Source organism: Apis cerana, linkage group LG11 (genome assembly GCF_029169275.1).
Source record: "Apis cerana isolate GH-2021 linkage group LG11, AcerK_1.0, whole genome shotgun sequence".
Taxonomy (NCBI): domain Eukaryota; kingdom Metazoa; phylum Arthropoda; class Insecta; order Hymenoptera; family Apidae; genus Apis; species Apis cerana.
Genome location: NC_083862.1, coordinates 1623421 through 1644303, shown reverse-complemented (window position 1 = coordinate 1644303; position 20883 = coordinate 1623421). Strand labels below are relative to the sequence as shown.

General features: G+C 43.9%; 1 protein-coding gene across 4 annotated transcripts in view; it reads right to left on the bottom strand.

Moving 5' to 3' along the window:
* LOC107997154 (homeobox protein caupolican-like) overlaps positions 1-20883 on the bottom strand; it is a 78483-nt gene that overhangs the window by 36676 nt on the left and 20924 nt on the right. For 2 of the 4 annotated variants that reach the window (XM_062081301.1, XM_062081303.1), the window contains exon 2: positions 3641-4036. In XM_062081301.1, coding sequence (XP_061937285.1) covers positions 3641-4036 — 396 coding nt within the window. Of the gene's footprint in view, positions 1-3640; positions 4037-5174; positions 9406-16528; positions 17300-20883 lie in introns of those variants that run through there. The other 2 variants (XM_062081302.1, XM_062081304.1) reach the window with 2 other exon arrangements.

Here is a 20883-nt window from a genome sequence, read left to right as displayed (position 1 = left end):
ATCTTGTATATAACGCACAAATAACAATTGACCTTATATTTCACTTACTACCCGCGTGATACCTTACGATCAACCAAACCAAATATGAAATCATCGTAGAAACGCAACCCTCTTTGAAGAAATCTAACATAATTTTTACTTTTCAACGAGATGAGATAAGCTTGGAAGCGATACTATCTTCCGTTATCAGTTCTGAGCTGGACTGATTGTGCGGCAAAGATCAAAAGACCGCGGTTACCATTTGCGGTTGTGCAGATAAGAACATGGAAAGAACGAAAGCGTGTAGCGACACGCGCGCATTATCGGCCGCTAGATGGAGTCACGACGATAATTCTCCGGCTCGACGATCGGTGTCGCTCATAATCGATACACGATCGTAATATAAAGTACGAAAGAAAAATTCGAACGTCGCGGCAGACCGCGGTGTACGCGATGGGGGATAGAAATTGCTCGTTATCTGCGATTCCATCCGATTCGTTCCATTTGTCGAGGTATAAAACGGTCGTGTAATTTCGACCAATGAAAGGTGGCCCGGTTATCGGAGGACACGCGTCGCTGATTGGCCGAACGCGATTCGGGCTCGCGCCTGGGGTGCGAGAAATTCGTTATAAACTCGAGCGCCACGAGTATCGACACGTTTTTGGCTATAGTTTTCCTCGCTAGAGACGTGAAATTCTAGCTTGCGTAACGACGACCGTAGAGAATGACAGCTAGCGAAAGACGAAGAGAAACTGGACTTAGGTGTTTGAAAAAAATTTACGATGTGAAATTACTCGCCTCACTTCACTTCAGAGTCAAAGGAAGAAGAATTCAAACGTATAACGTACAAATATTATATATACGTATATGATGTACTCTTTATTTCTGAAATCTCAATTTTTAAAAATCTCGAACGAAATTCAACAACATCGATTCCGATCGATTATTTTGAGCAAAATATCCACGATTTTAAAGAAATCACTTTTTCCAATAAATCCAGAAACGTTAAAGAAGACGATATTGTACTTCGATACTTGGTTACACACCTTGCTATCTATCTATCTCTATCTATCTCGTCACCTTGTCCTATTTATATCTCGGTTGTATTCCGTTAATTAAATCGAGGAGAGACTGTCGAGATAAGAAACGGGCATTTTTGTCACGGAAACGGCTATTTCCGAATCGTGGAATCTCGCTTCCGTGTCAAAATCGAGACAGTCGAACTTATTTTAATTTCAATTTTTCTATACGAAGATTTAAATGTGGCAGTGATAAAACTACGAGTCATTCCAAATAGAAGGTTAAATTGCTTTTATACGATCATCAGTTTCGATTGACTGATAGGAGAGAGAGGAAAAATTGATTATTACATAATTTAATCCAAACAACCAATTAACATATATTCCGCATATATAATATTCGAAAATAATAATAATAATAATATTAATAAAGCTAAATAATTCGTTATATGAAAAAGAAAATGTGCATACCTTTATGCTCGATGCACGCTACAGGAAACGCGTGTTTCGTACGATAAAAAAAATTTCTCTACACGATATCCTAACGTTTGATACGGGTTTGCCTCGGTTTGACCTTTCACTCTCTTGTAGGATTAATGCATCTTATCGGTCGAAACGAGGTCTCCACGAGTATAAAAAGGAGCTGAGAATAAACGCAGAATTTAATTATCAGCTCTCTCTCTCTCTCTCTCTCTCTCTGTTCCTTTTCCAGTCGAAACTCGCGCCCAGTCGAAGTCGCTTCAAATGGACTCGCAACATCTGGTGTGGCGAGCGTGTTTTCCACGGCAATCTTTTTATCGTTCCTACCTCCCTGTAGCGAGTATCCACGCTCGAGTGCAGATATAAATTGGCCGAAACGCTGATACAATCGACTGCCTATTTCTACACGTCTACGTCAATCGCGCGTTTTATCAGTCCTATCGTCGATATCATGATTACGCGTTTTTTCTCAACACGCGTGATCTCGTTACAATTGCCGCTTGATTTTTTCCTTGTGTTCAAAAACACTTCATCCGTCCACGTGACGTCTTTCGATAATCATCAATTTGCAGGTATATCATAAAATTGGAATTTTCACTACTAATTTTAAACCACGTTTTCATCGAGACGAGAAACATTTTGTTATAACTGGACGTTTAAACGTATATGAAACTAACTACGTTAACTACGAGTATACCTATATCTGCAAAAAAGACGAAACTTCGAGACTCGTTTCGTTTTTTGTCGAGAGACCGTAGAGAAAGAGGACAGCGAAAGACAAAGAGAACTCGAGAGCATTCGAGAAGAAATTTACCATGTATTTTTCCGATACACAAATTACTCGCTTCGCTGGATTCAAATATCCATATAGGACAAGAGATGGTTCGGAAAATAAATCCGATAAATTGTTAAAATACTAATTATCGCTTAACCAACATCATAACCTGTACCTCGAGAACCCTCCGCATTCCATGGGCTAAACACATGTACAAAGTCTCACCACGTCAATCCTTCTCACCCTGAACAAGTTTTACAACGAACTTGAACGTTTCTCGTCTCCGCCTACCCATTCCTTTCGCACGCGATACCGATTCGACGTAATTTCAATGTCCGCGGTGTGACTTAATTACCCGACACTTTCGTCCACCGGCACGCGAGCGCCATCTCTCTCTCTCTCTCTCCACGCAACGTCACGTGACTCTGTTCGGAAACTTATTCTTAGCCGGTGTTTTTTCCACGCGATGAAAAGGAGCTCGGTGCGTGTCTGCGACGAGAAACGCGTGTTTCACAAGATTCTCGGGCGAAACGCGAGCGAGATTCGCCCCACGAAATATATAACCGCGAATCCATCACGGAGCCCTCGTTAGGAGGTAGCGAGACGCGTCTTCCGCGAACCGAAACTTAAACGAGATTATCGCTCGGCTCTCGACAGCCGCGCGTGAATAATTCGACGCAGCCGGCGACGGAGCGTGGCTGGAAAGCGCGACTTGGAACAGACACGTATGGATTTCTCGTGGCTTCTATTACCGTGGATTCCAAGCTAATTCGTGGCAGGGCCGAACGTTAATCCGTCTCGAGTTCGGGCAACAGGAGTAATAATCGTCCGGCACGCCTAGCACGATGCCTCGATCAATCTGGGCCCGCGATAACCGCGTATATCTCATCCGTGAAACGTTACAAAGCGTATCGCAAACGCGGACGGATACATCTGCTTTTCTATTTCGAAATGGAGCTAATAAACCGTTTAATGATCGCGTTTATAAATACGTAGTGCTCGTAAGTCTTCCAATTAGCCGTGGAACGTGCTATTTGGACTAATTTATTCGTCCCGTGATATTTATTTCGTCAAACGCGATACTTTTTTTTCCACTTTGACATCTCGATCGCAATCTTGGGAATTATTTTCGAAACCCTACAACTCTCTCCCGTCCGAGATGTTCGAATCAACCACTCGTCAAAACATTCCCACAAACGATGATAATTTATTTAAATAATATACCATGAATAATTCATCGTTTGTTGTGTAAACGCCGTTAATTGCCTTCCAACAATTAACCCGGCGACCTTCTTGCATGGAAACAGAAGGAAATAAGGAAATAAGGAAGGAAGGAAGGGGACTAAAAAACCAGTCCAGTGATAAATATTTAAGGAGAGCTACTCACCAAAGGAGGGTAGAACGCGGAGCTGTCCATTCCAATGCTAGGATAGGGTCCTTGGTCGGTGGTGGAGGGTGTCGGCGTGGGATACGACGAGTAGGAGGTCGCGGTCGGTGCTAGCCTTGGATACGCTCCCAAAGCTAGCCTCGCCGCGCTGTCGTACTGACAACTGCACACAGATTGGCCGGTGACTGGATCGGTCATCATGGGTCTGCCGTTCTCGCAGCAACCGGGTCCCGTGGCACCCGCCACGGGGGTGCTCGCCCCACCGGAGGCGGCTGCCGCCGCGGCGCCGGTCGTCGTCGCCGTCGACGACGGTGAGAGGGCGCCAGGACTTAGGGCGCCCCCCGACGACATCGCCGGCGACGTCGCCGTTGTTGGCTGTCCGCCGCTCACCAGCAGCTGAAAAATTTTCAATTTTTTTTTTTTTATTCTGTCGTGGAAATCGAACGTCGAATGTATCATTTCGAAATTAAAATTGAAAATTGGCACATTTTGAAGAACTTTTTCGTGATATCCTTCTAGAATCTATAATTCATCAAGAAATAATGAAAAATATTCATATATATATATATATATAAACAAAATTTTCCAGAAAATTTTTTACAATTTTCGTAAAAAAAAAAAAACGTGAACAAATATTGTAAAACACATCATCGATTGTTCGATAATGACTCGATTAATGATGCTTTCGACGAAAGCATAGATAAGAGATCTTGTCAATGAAATTTCAAGTGATTCGAACACGTAATAATAATAATAAGATAATCAGCGAGATAAAAAATTTAATTGAATTAACATTAAAAAAAATGAATTTCGAAAAATTATCCGCCAGCATCTAATGAATTATAGATAGTCATGCTCGAGTGTTGATTACCAGATATATCAAAAAGTTATGCATAAACAAATTATACGGCAGTGAAATCGTTTTTTCTTTTTTTTTTTTTTTTTCTATATATTGCGTACGACACGATATAAAATCCTTCACGTATCCTCCAACCTTTTTCGTCCGTGACTCATGTTACCAGACCAGGATGATTCATATTACCTCGTCTCGTTCTCGTTTCCGTCAACAGGTATTTAGTTAACACCGTGTATCAATGCGCGTAAAAAATGGCCAAAGCACGAATAAAATGTGTGTATGTACACGGAAATAAATTACGAAGTTGTAAAGTCGAGTATCGGGTTTAAAAATAATTCTAGAGCAAAGGGTTAATGGCGGTAATGACGGTAATTTCGAAAGCCAGGTGATACAAGCTTATCGCCGCGGATCCGATTATAAATGCGTGCTCGATAACTCGATAGCAATTCCGTGTTACTTTAATGGACGATAATCGAGGATCGAGTAGCGGTATCTGTCGTTATTAAACAACAGATGACACACGACAATTAACTTCTTAAAAAGTTACCGTCGACGCGAGGAGACTGAGAAGAGGTGAAACAAAAATAAGTTATAATTCACTCGAAAGGAAAAGAAGAGAAAAGAAAAGAAAAGAAAGGGGGAGGGAAAAAAAATCTTGGATGGAAGTTTTCAACGTACACGTTTCTCGTAACTGGAATTATGTAGCGCGACATCGATGTCCCCTCGTGATCAGGGTTCCCCGATAGCGATAATTGTCACGTAATTTCGTATAATGACAGCCGTGTATACCGTGAATGCCACTCGAGCGTTTCGAGACCGAATAAATTAAATGGAAATTTATCGTCTCGCCGCTCGAATAAGTCAAATTGTCGGGATCAACCTTCGTACATCAACGAGCCGTGTTTGCACTTTTATAAACGATCGAAATATCGCACGAAAATTATACTCGTTGCATGCTAATGCGGTAAGAAATGCTTTCGACCCCTTTTTACCGAATAAAAATACCCTCATTTGTTCGAGCGATATCAACGATGAGCTTATGGAGACTAAAGATAGCAAATATCTTGTCGCGTATACCGTTTTCGTGCCTAATTGTTGTACACGGGCATAAAAATATTCTATTACGTTTATGTAACATGAAAGATTATTACGATATCGGTACGCTAACAACAATAGATAAATAAAATAAAAGTAAACTTCACAACAGTTGGAATTAAAGTATTTATTTCTTATTGTTCGGCTTCTCGCGGTTACACTCGGCTATACTCGGGAGTCATCGGCCGAGTTCGGTAAACTCGGCGAAGCGTGTAATTTCGTACCGAAAAAATATACCATAAATTTCGCCTTTCATTAGCTATATTATTTTCCGTCGAGCTAGCGTTTTCGTATTTCCGAAGTAGATAATAATAAATGAAAAGTGAACGATCTATCGATATATAATTGATCCAAGTTGGAAGATTCGTAATAATATCGATAATCAATATAAACACTATCCATACGCGATCGAAGAAAATAACCTATGTAATATATATTTAATTGAACAAGTTCCTCGATACTTTTGGCTCGGAAAAAAAGAAACGAGATCTGTATCGCGTAAGGAGAACAAGATATTAACGTCGCGGTAACTATTTAATTAAAATTAATAATTCCTACAATACGGAATCGCTAAACAAGAATAAAAAAGGAAAAAAAGTCTATCTCGTTGATTATACCTGTTGCACGCGCTGGAAAAAAAAACGCGACAAATGAATGCAATATTGAGACAGAGAATTGTCGAGGATAATAATAAACACGCCAATTGATTATTTAATTACGCAGAGTGATTTACATAATAATAATTCCGAGCAGCTATGCCTCATCTAGTTCCTTCATAACTTTTCAAGTGGAGAGATCTCTCTACTCGAGAAGTACTCTCCATCCAGCTTACTCTTAAGTGCACTGGGACTTCCATTTGAATAATCATACGATTGGCCGGAGAGTAACCTGTCATTTTTGCATGGAATCCTTATGAATGTTCTCGAATAACATCGATGATAAGTTACAGGATATAATTCACGGAGCCTATTTAGATAATCGCGTGTAAGATATAATATTTACAAATTATCTACACGTACGAGAATCGAGCGTAACCAAGTTAAATTAGATTACGGAATACAATTTTTTTCAATTTCACGAGGCGTCACTTTTTCTTTTTTTTTTCTTTAAACTTTTAAACTTTCAATAAATTTAATCGTTCCAGATCCCAAAATACCCCAAAGTCCCACGTGCGTCGCCACTTCCTCTCCGTTTATTCCAACTCTGAGCGAAATTCTGTCGTAAGGGAGGCAACGGTGGCGCGATTAATCGCTTCCCAAAGGCGGCGTACGTCGTCGATCTCTCTCGCGGAGTGCTCGCGAGGGAAGGATCGCGCGCATATACGGCTTCTCCGCGGTAAATTAGCTCGCGGTAAATGAGGATGAAACGAATCCTGGTAATTAATACGGCAGGGGCGCGGAGTTATTTCGAGAAGAATTGAGTAGAGCATCGGTAAATAAAATCTTTTTAACCTTTTTGGTTTGGGTATTTTTCCTCCCGATAGGTAGAAACTCTCACATATTTTTCACTACAAAAATTTTCAAACTATAAAAATATATATCACACTTTTTGGAAACGAAACGATCGAAAATAAATATTCGTGGAAACGGAGGAAAAGGGGGAGAAGGAAAAACGAAGGAAAAGAGGTTCGCTCACGTATAACCTTTCTATTCGTAGAGTCGGTGTGTCGAAATCGGTGTCGCCCACGTGACAAACGAGGATCAACGAAAACATTATTTTCACACGCACCATTTTCCTCCCTCCCTTTTGTTTTCGCTGCGGCGGAGAAGAAGAGGAAGAAAACGAAGAAGAAGAAGAAGAAATCCCGAGCGTCGCCACCGTTTTTTATATAAAACGACCGTATCTTTCGTGGCGCGGACATGTTTACGAAAAACGGGATTCCACGTCGCGCTAAATAGTCGTAAGATATTTCGACGCCCCGCGGACGCGCCGGCTACAAATTTCACCCGATAATTTATCGCCTATGGATATACCTAAATAGCGTCCCGGCGAGGAAATTGGACGGGCGCGGATCACCGCCACCCGTACGATCCCACGACTTTTATTCGCCCGGGCCGTCCAACCACTTTCGATGAAAAACAAAGCCCCAACGACGACGTACGCGTCGAGGTATTGCCATAAGTGGACTCTTCTAATTTCTCTCCTGCTCTCCTGTTCGAGAGGAAAAAGGGCAGAGACAGAGCCGGAAGGTAAACCGAAGTTTCGTGAATAAAGACACATGCGTGGCGGCGCGCGTGTGCGCCCCGTAGCACGCTCTGGGGTCTACACCCAGGGAGCCTCCCCCCACGAGTGCGTCGCGCTGCCTTTATTCCCTCCTCGTTTCGCCAATTCGTCTCTCACGGAATGCTCCTCGGAACGCGTCTCGAGCCATTCACGCCCTGCTGGGTTTCCCATCGGAACCTTTTAAAAGCACGCTTTCACCCCCGCGGCACCAACCGAGATAATCCTGAGAGAACGCTTCGCTTCCACGCTTAACCTCCGTCGATATGTGGACGGAGTTCGTCGTTTAGAACGGTGCGAGTCCAGTTTTTTGGTTAATGGATTTTCTAACGTAGATTATTATTATTATTATTATATTTGATATTTTGAAATATGTATTGCAGTATCGTTGGAGTGACATTACAGGTTTTTAAATTATCTTAATTTATTCAAATATCCTATTTTCAGAATCTTATTAATACGTAATTTCGACTCGAACGAAATCCAATTTAGGTTTAAAAATCATATAGAATACATCTAAAATTGAAGAATAAAATATATTTCCAGAGACAGAGAAAGAAAGGCGAGAAATAATTGAGAAATAAAATCGAAATCGAGGAGGGAAAATACAGTCGATCGTGATAGCCGGATAATTATAACGTATGTTTTAATTGGAAGACGCTCGAAGCGGTACGAGGCTGGTTTTCGAGTGTAAGCGCGAGCGATGGTTGGAAAAAACGTTAAGTACGGTTTATCGATGATCCGCAGCGCACGAATAAGCGATGCGTGACGCAGGTGTAAAGAGAACGTAGCCTCTTTCGACGTCGATGATGAGGAATAATTTACTCCGGTACTCGAACGTGTAATTTCGACGTAAGCGCGGCAACCCCTTCTCATTCCCGACGGCCGCGAATATACAATGTATCGACACGCCAAACTGATCGGTCGCCTCCGTCGAGATAATCCCGCGTTTTATTAAACAATCGAAACGTATTCACGATCCCGTATCGATTTACGCAATCACGAATCGGAAGTGCGTCCACGAGGCTGTAATTTCGGATTATCGCGGTAGATCTCGTAATTTTCGGGAATCTCGACGCGAAACGAAGAAGAATACGGTCCTCTCTGGAACAGGACCCGTGTAAAGGGTTCTTCGTAAACAGGATTACGCGTGTTAAAGTTGAGCTAAGTGGCGGTTTGATCGCGAGTTATCGCCTCTCGTGCAAAGTAACCGGAGAAACTTGACAATGCGGCTCTCCTAGAGAGCCACCACCACTGGGGCACACGCGACACAATTTCGAATTTAATCCTCGCGATAATTCGATCCAGTGAGAGAAGTGGAAGAAAAAATATTCTCGTTCGTATAACACGGAATATAATATTTATTCCACGAGACGTTCGTTACACGAGACGTATAAATATCAAAATTATTCTAAACTAGTTAGACGGTGCCCGTTTGAGCGAATTTTAATTTTCGAATATCGAAAGCGAAAGAAATTCGCAAACACAGCCGTCGTTCTCTGGAAAGCCCGAAACTCACTTTTTCGCGAGTTAGTAACGGACAAGCGTCGTAAACACGAACCGAGGCCAATAGGAACGCGATACGCGCGCGCAATTCGCACGAAAAAGATGGCGGATCAGGAGGGATAAGAACGAGACAGCCTCGACGACTTCTCTAGACCGATTCTCCCCTTCCGTCTCCCTTCCCGCGGATCGCTTCCCACCACCACGTGTCTTTTTCTCGTCGCTCGAAATCCCGAGCACACGGGGAGAGGAACCTTCTTCTCTCCACCCCTCCGCCCGGCCCCCACCACCTTTCCACGCGCGAGATCTTGTACGACAACGGCATTTACGGCCCCCCCGGACCCCTCGGCCGCCCTTCCTTTCCGCGACAAATTAACCGTTACGCGGTGATCCTTTCTCTCTTTCGCTCCCTCTCGCGTGTCCCAGATTAAATACAACGAGTCACGTGATCGCAATTTGTCTCTATCGGTGGTGAAATAGAAGTTAATCGGATTTCGAGCTGTGTTATCTGTTGTCTCCGCGCTGCGTAGAATATTGTTTTTATCTTAAACGTCTCGATAAGCGTACGCATATGCTTGCCCGCGGGCGGGTTTCACTTTCAGTTGTTATTTATTATTTTCGAGCGCAATTTATATTTATTTATACGGGGCGCGCTCGAATTTAAAATTTTGGGAAAAGGGTGACAAACGGCGTGTTTTTTGTTCTCTTTCGTCCATCCTCGCGCGAAGAAAATTCTTGCGAAATAGAAGATGGTTCGATTTTTATAAAGTTCCTATTTACGGCGAGTATAAGTTTTTTAATATTCGATTCGCGCGCTTTACAGCCGTCGTAACAATGGAAACGAGGAAAAGAATCGGCAGTAATGAATCACCGGATGGCGGTGAAATATCGTATATCGATGTTGGCAACAATTTAACGTTAATTACCTCTCGCAGGGCTAAAGGGCGCCACGGAATGCCAAGAACGGTTTCGTGGCGGCTTTAAAAACGTCTAGATGGAAAAGGATGCGCGCGAGGGGCCGCGGATCTATTTGAAGCCTTAAAGACTCCGTTAAAGTGGCTGTAACTCGACGTTAAGAAGGCGTGAACGTTAACCGTACGAGCGACGGGTCTGACGGTATTTTTACGCGCCTTGCCGAAACGCGTCTCTTTACCGACCAGAAATTTTTACGATTCCGTGTCGGAGAAAATCTCGCTCGATCCTCCACCTGATCGTCCAATGTTAAAATCGAGATGCAAAAGAGAAGAGGGGGGGAAAAGAGGAGGAAGGAGAAAAAATACGAAGCATTCTTTAATAATTCAACTCTCGGAACTCTCGGCACTCTCCGTCTTCTGTGAAATTCAATCTATACGATATATACATATCGATCGTTTTTCTCAGAAACGACATTCCTGCCGGATCAACGGGTATACACCCTGTTGCGGCCAAGAGAAGAGACCACGGTTAAACTTTGTTTTAGAACGGCATTTTTTTCTTCTTTCTTTCTTTTTCGTAGTCTCTAACTTTCGTACTCGATTGTATAGAGACGAAATACATCGATCAGTTGGACAACTTTCGAACCGATGTAATCTTAGATCCAAAAAAATTATTATATTTCGATTTTGTTCGTATATAAAATACTTAAATAAATGAAAAAAAAAAATAGTTCCCGAAAATGAAGTTTAACCGACTACCAAAAGTCTCGGTTTCCGTGCGGATCAGACACGTGCACTTTTAAAGAGAAGCAACCGGTTTCCGCGAGCGTGCGTGTAACGTCGGTGCAGCAGGACGGTCGTTGTGTGCCCGGTAGGTAAGTACGTGCGAGAATCCGTGGCGTAATTGCCGATTCCGTCAATCATCGAGGGCAGCCGAGCTTCAATGCCTTCCACCGAATCTTCTTATCCCGAATAAACACAGTGGATAATAACAAAGTATAACCGGATAACGATGGTATAATAAGCGCGAGTTAACGAGGTGAACGGACCACGAAAATTCCCCTGTCCGGTCATGCGATGCGCATGCGCGCGGGGCTCGATATCTCGCCAGGCATTATTGTAGCCGATCACACGCCGTCGACAAAGTAATAATTTTCACGGAGTAATCGCGCGGCGATCACGGACTTCTGTGTGGATCGTTACAAATTGCCGCGTGTGTATCGAAATAAACGCGGGGAGAGATTTCTACGCGTCAAATAAACCGCGATTAAATTCTTCAACCTTCAATAAGGGAGGAGATATACAGTTGCAACGATTCGAGTGAGCTTCGAGATGCACGTTTGTATGTACAGGCTTATCGAAAAAGTGTAGTGTACGAAATTCGTAAATACCAGGTGCAAATCGAAACGGCATTTAATCTCGTTCGCCGCGTGATTATCGATTACACACACGAGACTCGCGCATTTTACTCGAAGACGCGTCCTTCCAATCGAAACTTCGCCGCCGACGTTTCGTCCGTGAACGGTAAACAAAAAGAGAGTGGACGAAGGACAGCGAAAGAGAAGGGCGAAGGGGCGGGGAGGAATAGGGGAAAGGGAGACAGGCGAGGAGAGCGTAGGCCACGATCCTGAAAACTGATATTACGGAGATATCGAGCGCTTCCGTGTCCAGGGCCGTAATTATACAACCATGTACCCATTGCGCCATGCGCGTTATTGCCATTATGCGGATGTAACTTTTGCTCCAACAGATGCTTCGATGTTGATATCGAAATCGCGCGATGCGCTCCGCTGAGAACGATAGCGAGAAAAGAGGGGTATAGGGTTTGACATGGCTAGCTCGTAAATTTACGCGGACCTAATCGTCGTCGTTCATTAGATATATATATATATATATGTACACAGATACGTTTGTTGCATAAGCAGATCCAGATTTTTCGTTGCTCTCGTTTAAAAGAATATCGAGTTTTTGTCACATATTTGTTCGAATCAATCAACGGTTAATTTACAGGTAAAAATTTCATTGGGACGGAACACATCATAAAGATTTCTTTCTGTTAAATAAATGATTCGGAATAAACACGTTACGTTGCAAGATAATTCGATGTCGATAATCGAACAGTTTAATTTCGCCAAAGTAATGATTGGAGAATACGAATATGCTTCTTGCAACATGATAAAACATCATTCCGTTTTCGTTGAACGGTTTAATTAATGCGCACTTATCGGTGACTTGTTAACAAGTGACGACGTAGAAAGAACAGCGGTACTAATAACTTTGTTACTAATTATTCGCCGAACGAAAAAGTAATTACCGTCGTTACGCGGTCGCGCATAATCGGCCAACAGATGTTCCCGCGTAGAAAGTCGACCTGTTCGACGTGTTTTACGGCTGCTGACAAATAACGGAAGAATGGCGATCGATGCGTTCTCGGTGAACTTAACGAGCCACGGCCAATTGCTGCTTCTCATTACGCGTTAACTAACCGAATTCTTAAACCGTGTCTGCGAGCCGTGCGCCCTCAACCTTTATCCCCACCACCGCCTCTTTTTCTCTGCCTGTAATTGCTCGTTTCGCCGTAGAGTGGCGACGTTCGCGCAAGATGAACCGAACGCGAGTGAAACTGAATTGCTGCGTCGCTTCCATTCGATTTTTCTGCCTATTTTTCAACTGTCGCTTCCCTCGATGATGAATCAATCAATATCTCGAATCACGAAACGCGAATCCAATTAATTGAAATTGAATATATACTATTCACACGCGTCCCAGTTCACAGGTGTCCCGCCGGCATATCATTAACATCATATTAGTTGGATTCGTGTTAACGCACCCCTTTAACGTAAAGAACCTTCTTTCGTATCCATGTTTTCGTGCAAAAGTATCATCTTACTTTTTCGTTAACACCTGTGTACGTGAATATTTATCGAATCTATTAATTGTATTCAGCTAAATGAATGAAATAATTTGATAACGGCCATTGTTGTAAAAAGATTTGAGTCGGATTCTTCGAACGTATACCTTCTTTTAAAACACACGTTATTATCGGCCTATAAATTTTTTTCCAAACGTAAACTTGGACGTAACTTTCTCGTTAATTAAACGATCGCACGTAAAATCGAACGCATTCCGCGGCAAGAATTTCATTAGCACGTAACCGTTGAAAATGCTGTGGAAAATTGAACGTGGCGCGCGCGTTAAACGGGCGCGCGGGAACCTCGACGAGATTAATCACCGCCGTTTGAAAATTTTTTTTCGCGGTTAAACGACACACGAAAATGTACGTGCGGACGAGAAAGAGAGAAATTTCATAAAACGGTACATAACTCGTTCGTGGCAATATCCATCGGGTTCGTTTAATTAAAGCCACCATTATAAGGCATGCTTTCAATCGACCGACGATAAACATAACCTTTCTCCTCTTCGTCTCCCCACCAAACCGGGGGAAAAATTGAACGACTCCCATCGTTTAACTCGCAATAACACCGGCCGAAAGAAAGGAATAAGGGAGAGAGGGGAATAAGCACTACCGGAATCCCTCCACTTACCGGTAAATATATTAACTACCTAATCTGTAATCGCGAATTTTACGATTCCTAGGTGACGCGCTATGCCCGGCGATCGTATTATAAATTCACGTAAGTAGGCTATAAACTTCAATTATCGTTACGCACATTTCCGTAGAAATGATCCGCGTAAAATATTTATTATCCTGCACGACGAGAATTGGCCTCGCGATCGTAAAGCATCCGCGAAAGCATTCGTGTAAACTGTTTATTTAGACGGCTCGAGAGACGAACCGTTTCGACTATTCGCCGCTGCCGGCAATTAAGGCCTCCTCCCTCCCCCTCCTTATTTTCGCTGCCTCGACTTTATAAGCCTCGTTGCAACCTGCGCGCATGTAAACGGCCCGGTAATTCGTCGATCGAGAATACGTTAAGATAGGAAACACGCGCGGTTACGAGAGAAGATAACCGACCAATTATCGTTGTTCCATATCGCGCCGCGTATCGGCGTTTGAGAGTTACAGATGACGGACTTACTTAGTTAAAAGCTTACCCTCGTTCGTTGGCTAACGGAAATATTATGCATACAATACATGGAAGAATGCTAGAAATTGTTACTCGTGGTAAAGACGCTTGGTTATTCAAGATTTTAAGTACAGGAAGGCAATTAGTTAATTTACTTAGAACGTACTTAAAAAAAAAAATCTACGCTAATTGCCGACTTCCAGGGATCAGTTGAACAAATTAATCTTCTCATAAATATAGAATAAAACGTAAATACACACGCGCGAGGTAAACGAATGAAAGCAATCTCGCTGCGCCGCGAATACGATTCCAATAATACTTGAACAATACGACGAACAAGAGTGACGGTTGGTGATGAAACGACGATTTCAATGCGCCTTTTAACGGCGCTTACTTCAGTCTAAAGTTTGCGCGCGCGATTGAAACGCGGCTAATGGAACGAAAGGGGCCGCGTCCCCTTTATCATCGGGTTAATCGAAATGAAGGAAAAGCCCGAGCTTTAAAAGCGCGCGATTAAAAAGAACAGTGCGAGAATCGACTCTCTCTCTCTCTCTCCTCTCGCACCTTTCTCGCGAGAGCCCATGCGGGTATACGCCGAAGGCTACCCGTATTATTATCTAGTCTTGCCGTTGCACCTGCGCGTAAGTGCGTCGTTTCGATGTTATTTCGTGTTTGAGAGTCTCCTTCCTTTTTTCGGCAGCGGGATGATTACGCGCATGCGCGGCTCTCTCTCGTGGCCACCCCTTTCCGCACGCTCCCCGCCTCCGTGATGATCATGGCCCGATCTCGTAAATCAGAATTTAATTTTCCCTCTTGACCAGATACGAGCAACGGATTTAACAAGTGACGAAATCGGGTACACGCGCGGATAAAACTCGAGGAAATTATTACGCCCGAGTTTCGATCGAACGATTAATCTCGGTCGGGAAACGATACCGTGATCGAATATAGGTTAGTAGTATGCTTCTAAAGAGTAGATGACGATACTCCATTGAAGATAAGAGGGATTTATGCGATGTTTATAGAAATTTCAAATTGAATTGGTTTAATTTATTCTTAAAGTTTTTTTTCGAGTATTACATACGGAATATTAATATATAGGAATGAGAAAGATGAATCTATGCGGACAAAGAAATTTTAGTCAATTCGCATAATCGTAAAATTACGTAAATACCAATTGTATTAATCGCATTGAAGTAACAAAAAGACAAAAGTATTTATCCACTTTATTAACCATCCTATTATTCAACGATTTGAGACGTCACAAGTATCTTCATATTTACAGCCTGCTATCGACTTTCCCAGCTAATCTTTAAATACAAAAAAAAAAGAAAGTTGAATGAACTGTAGATTAGAGAATTATTTGCATTAAATTATTCGTAATGACGTAATCAATGAAATTGAAGTAGTAATTTCTCCAATGATTCCACGGGAGAAATTAATTTTCGTTATGATACAGATCAGTTGTTAACTTTAGAACTGGTATTAAATGTTTTTATCGAATAGTTAGATGCGAGATATCATAACTTGTAAGCGACGGCCGTCGGTACACATTTACCGAGAAACAGGTGTATAGCTATAGAAAATCACCTAGTTTCATACCTAACATTTCATTACACAAAATCTACTGGAATTGATTAAAAATAATTTTTATGCGTTTATAAATTAATTATGCAAACGTTTCCAAGAGAAAATATAAATTATCAAAAACATAAATCGATAAATAAATTAATAACACGTGTGCGATATCGAAGCAACTTTATGAAACATCGTGAATAGGATATTCTTATAAATGCGGAAATTAATAAAAGTAGCGTATAATTAACCGCGATATACTTCACAATACGTTCGCTTTCACGAGAAAAAAAAAAAAAAGAGAACAGGAACGATCATTCATCGTGATTAAAAGGATTTTGAAATTGCCAACCGATAAACAACTATCATTATAGGAATAATTGAATCTGATTTTGCGGTAAGGAGATAAAAAACTCATTATCGACACCATCATCACCGCGGTATCGACTACGAATTATTTACTACGCGATTTTTCTCGAAATTATAACTCTGCTGTAACGCAGAGATTACGCGATAATCTCTTTCGAACGATGTCGTCTCGCGTCAAAATCATGAACAACTTTCCATTCTCGAAAATGCTTCTAATCACGATACACGTACATTCTCGTGATGAACACGATCGAGGAGGAATCCAATAAAAATCTTGGAGATTCGAATCTGACATTGGACGAAACGAAATTTATAGTTTATGACTCACCTGGGACGCCGACGGATACGAGTATCCGAACTGCGCGTACGCTGACATCTCAGCCGGTTTCGACGAACAGTTTTTTTCTTTTCGTTACGTTGTCTCAATGTCTCTTCGCTTAACGAAAAATTGGGTCACAATCGCACCTGCACGCACTACACTCTCTCACTAAGTCAGTATTACTATCGACAAATAGGAGGATAACACGAAACTGGTAACGAGTCGAGTGGCGGCGAATGATCGCGATATATCGCGAACGGTGATTGCCATCAGGGTGTCTTTGAGCCGTGACCGAAGAAGAATTGGACCGACGACCACATGTCGAATCTTGTATTTCCCGTGGTGCTCGGTCGGGAGGACGTGCCAGCTCGATATCCAGACTCGAATATCCAACAATGTCCCGAAAGTGTTCACAGATGAATCCAGTCAATGGCACGAGACGAAAAGGAGGAAAGGACGACGAAGGGGCACGAAGTTGAAATTCAAAGTTGAAATTCGCACTGATGGAAAATCTCGGGGTCGAACAACGCGGAGCGCAAACACGTCACACTTTGGGTTCACGTCACCGTGAGAAAAAGAGAATAGGAATAGAAGAACGTTGTAGCGGCGCGTCGGGCGATGGGACGGACATTCGGACAGACGACGAAGCGTCACGAGCGATTAGTTATAGAGTTCGTTCGTTCGTTCGGTCCGTCCCCTGCTCTCACAGGGCACTCCAGTCTGCGACTGACTCGCCACCACTCACACCACTTCAGCGGCCTTCCACTCCGCTCCGTCCCAGTTCCCCCTCTGGCGAGGAAAACCGAAAGCAACGTCTGCCCCCACCACCGCAGCGTAGGACGTGGTTCTTACGGAACCGTCCAATCGGGCCGCTTCGCACTACCCTGCGGGCGTGTCACGTGGGACGGTACGTGGCAGGGGATTGGCCGGGCGTTTGGCGCGCGGGCGTCCTTTCGAATCGAACTTGCCCACGAGCGCGACGACGCCTTCTGCCCCACCCGCCGAGAAACTACCGTGAAACGATCCCGCCGCTGTTCCCCCCGCCAAGACTCGACAAACGGCCACGGCGGAACAAGGAGAAACGAGTATGTTTACGCGAGTCTACTCTTGTCAACCCGACGGCGAGGGACTTAAATAAATCTGCCGGCCTCTCCCGCGCTCTCTCGCCAACCCTCGCTGCCCGTCCCATCCTACCCACCACCCACTCTATCTTTCTTTCTTTATCCTCCGACGAGCCACCTTCTTCCGGCTTATATCGCGCCATTGTCCGGCTTCGTGAAATCGCCGAGTACCACGATGCGTCGTGCCGCCTGTTTCCACGCTTCTCGGCCCTCGAAAACTTTGTTACGGCTACGTGACACGAAACGGCGAAACGTTCGGTTTACAAGGACACCCTTCTCGAGAGTTTTGCGAGGGACGAACACTCCAACGACCGTTTCGGGGGAGTCGGAGAGTAACGTCCGACGACGAAGAGAAACGATTCGAGGAATTCGAGTGGATCGAAGCTTCTATGGTTTATAAATAAAAAGTGGTCGTCGAAGGTTCTCGAGCGTTCGAGCTGCATGCGGAACGAACCTCGTAAAATTTTTTTCCGCCATCCCGTGGATCGTAACCGCGACAAAGTTGGAGATACGTCGCGAAAAATGCGAGTCTCTCGAATCGTGTCGAGTGGCTCGGGAGGATCGAGAAGAGATCTCGCAGGGAACGAGGATAGAACACGTATGAATGAAACAATAAAACAATAGAAGGTGTACGAACTGCATTCATTAGATCGTTATCGTCCCCCTTGTAGCGTATTATTCCATTTAGAAAACCAGTTTCTTGTTTTCGCTCACATTATTTACTAAATAGCTGGTTTTTTTTTTAATTTGCCGTTCAAATCTCCTTCGTTATATCTTTCCGGCAAAGATTAATGGACGGGTAAGTTATTACAGGTTACTTTCACGGTACCCTGGCATCTAGTCTTTACGAAATCTAATCGTGACGTCGATTATCGTTATCCGATTTCTAAAAATTATTTTTCGAAAAATGCGGCGGGTAAATCGTCGAGTTTCTAAATTTCCAAGGCCTATTCTCCTAACGCGAGCCGCTCAAAAACCTGGATAACTTCACTGCACGACAAAGTCACCCGAAACCCGCAATTATTTCGAGCAGCGCATAAATCTCTCCGCTCTAAATCGAGTCGAATATTCCGAGGGAAACGGTTTGGAGATTTCACGGACGTGGTCCGGTCGTCGGAAGGATTAGCCACGGGGATCGTTCGGTTTCCGTGGTATTTAGAATAATTTCACGGGTTATTAGACGGCGGTTACAACCGTTTCCCGCAAACGAGTATTTATCCGGCAAATTAGAGTGTCTTGGATTAACAGTTGTTTCCAACGTTCGCCTCGTTCAAGATGGCGCTTACCGTATTTACCGTACCGTGTTTATTCGTTACACGTTGCAATTCTTATCGCGGATCACGAGCACCGCGATCAAGATTCTCTCGTGCTCGCAATCTCTCTTCTCATCTTTCGCCCGTCATTCCTCATCATCGTCGAGCCGAAAGAAAAGTTTCGCGCGCTTTTCGATAATTTTAATAATCACCAGCAACCCGTCCCGTTCAAATGAACTCGATTTCGTCTCCAATCTCTTGTTAATTCTCTGCGATTTTCTACGATTTATCGGCAAAAATGAAACGAGGATCCGGTTCCCGTGAGAGCGTGCGAATGTTTCGCGTTTTTCCGCGTGCCATGCTTGGTCGGCCATGTGTTTTATTCGTGTCAATGCGGGCCGGACGATTTTCCACCACGCTGCCTCGAGCAATTTGCAAGACGGCGTGCTACGTGCACTCCGTACGTGGGGACGCGTGAAACGTTCTGACAGCCTTCTCCCTCTCCCCGCAATTCGTATCGGCAGTTTATCGCGCGAGAAACGCTCCGTGGACACGATTTATAGAGGGGGAGAGAGAGAGAGAGAGACGGAAACGTGTTCGAGGAGGAAATATGGAAAGCGGAGGAAAAAATGAGAGAGAGTGGAAAATGGTGGTTGCGTGGCAACGCAAGATTCAGTGCCGCTAATAGGATTAGCTGACAGGTCGACGAGGTCTTTGGAAGATAAGGATCCCGAGGAGGTACCCTGTGTACCTGGGCCGAGGATCGTCCAAGGAGGGCCCTTTCGAATGATTTATTGCGCTGCGTAAACCTGGTGACCTGCCGATCACGCCCTCTCGAGGAACAGTCGCCGACATAATGCCAGATTTTCGAGGATACGTTGCGGGCCACTGTATCTCGGCCGTGCCGACTTGTCTCGTGCCACGAATCCCTTTCAAACAGTCAACGTGGCCCGTCAAAACCGCACAATAACCCATTTAATCCTGTTTCAACTTGGCTCGCGCGCGTACACCTTTGTTTACCCGCTCCGCCGCAAAACGGAGGCCTCGCCCGTTCGATGTCCTCTCTGTTTGCGCGGCAAATATTTTGCCGGCTGCTCTCGGGACGCGAGGAAGCCACGAAACGCTCGGCCGACGATCGACACAAGGGAACGCTCGAGATTAAGTGGACGCGATTCTTGGATTTGTGAAAATAATGTATGATTGTTTTAAGAACGAGGTTACGTTCGACTAAGTGTAAATGGCCACTTTACTTAGCCTTGCAATGGTATAAGGAGCCTCTTAACTCCTTACGCATTTTTAACGTATCGAGTATTTAAACGGGAGATTGGACGAAATTCAAATTCGATTAAACGTTTTGTTTAAAACCTTTGTGTAAAACCTTACCAAAAATGTTTAAAAAAAATAACAAAAGTCTCGATGCGCTTTAAGTGTAACCTAAAAGATTTTTCGCCGCTTAATTGCACGAGACGAAGATACGTGAAAAAAGACACTTTATGGGTGTATCATTGTCCAGAATCGCGCATCAGAGAGTGTGTAGTTAACGCCGGTTAAAGACGCATTGTAAATCTCAGGGCGGAGAAATATCCGGGGGCCAGTTGCACCGTCGTTTCGTGTTTACAGCCGTCAAGTTTTTCAAGTGTGATAAGGCAGAAGGTTCAGGCTGAGAGGCGAAGGTAACGCGGCCGAGTCCTATCTCCCTGGCCAGTGTGTCCACTACTTGTTTGCAGGTCGAGTAAAAGTTAAACGGCCGTGTCGGGGCAGGCTGTCTCTAGCGATAAGACCGCTTAATAAGGCAGCAAACCATCCACCTTCTTCACTACTCGTTCATCTCGCTCGTCCCTCTTTCACCGTTTCTTTCTTTGTTTCACCCTCGACCCAGTTAGGTAAGGCCTTCCTCTCTCTCTCTCTCTCCCCTTATCTTTCCAACCGTTGCCAGCTTCTTGTAATTCGTTACTCTTCTCGCCAACGAGCGTCCAGGCCTAACGAGGGA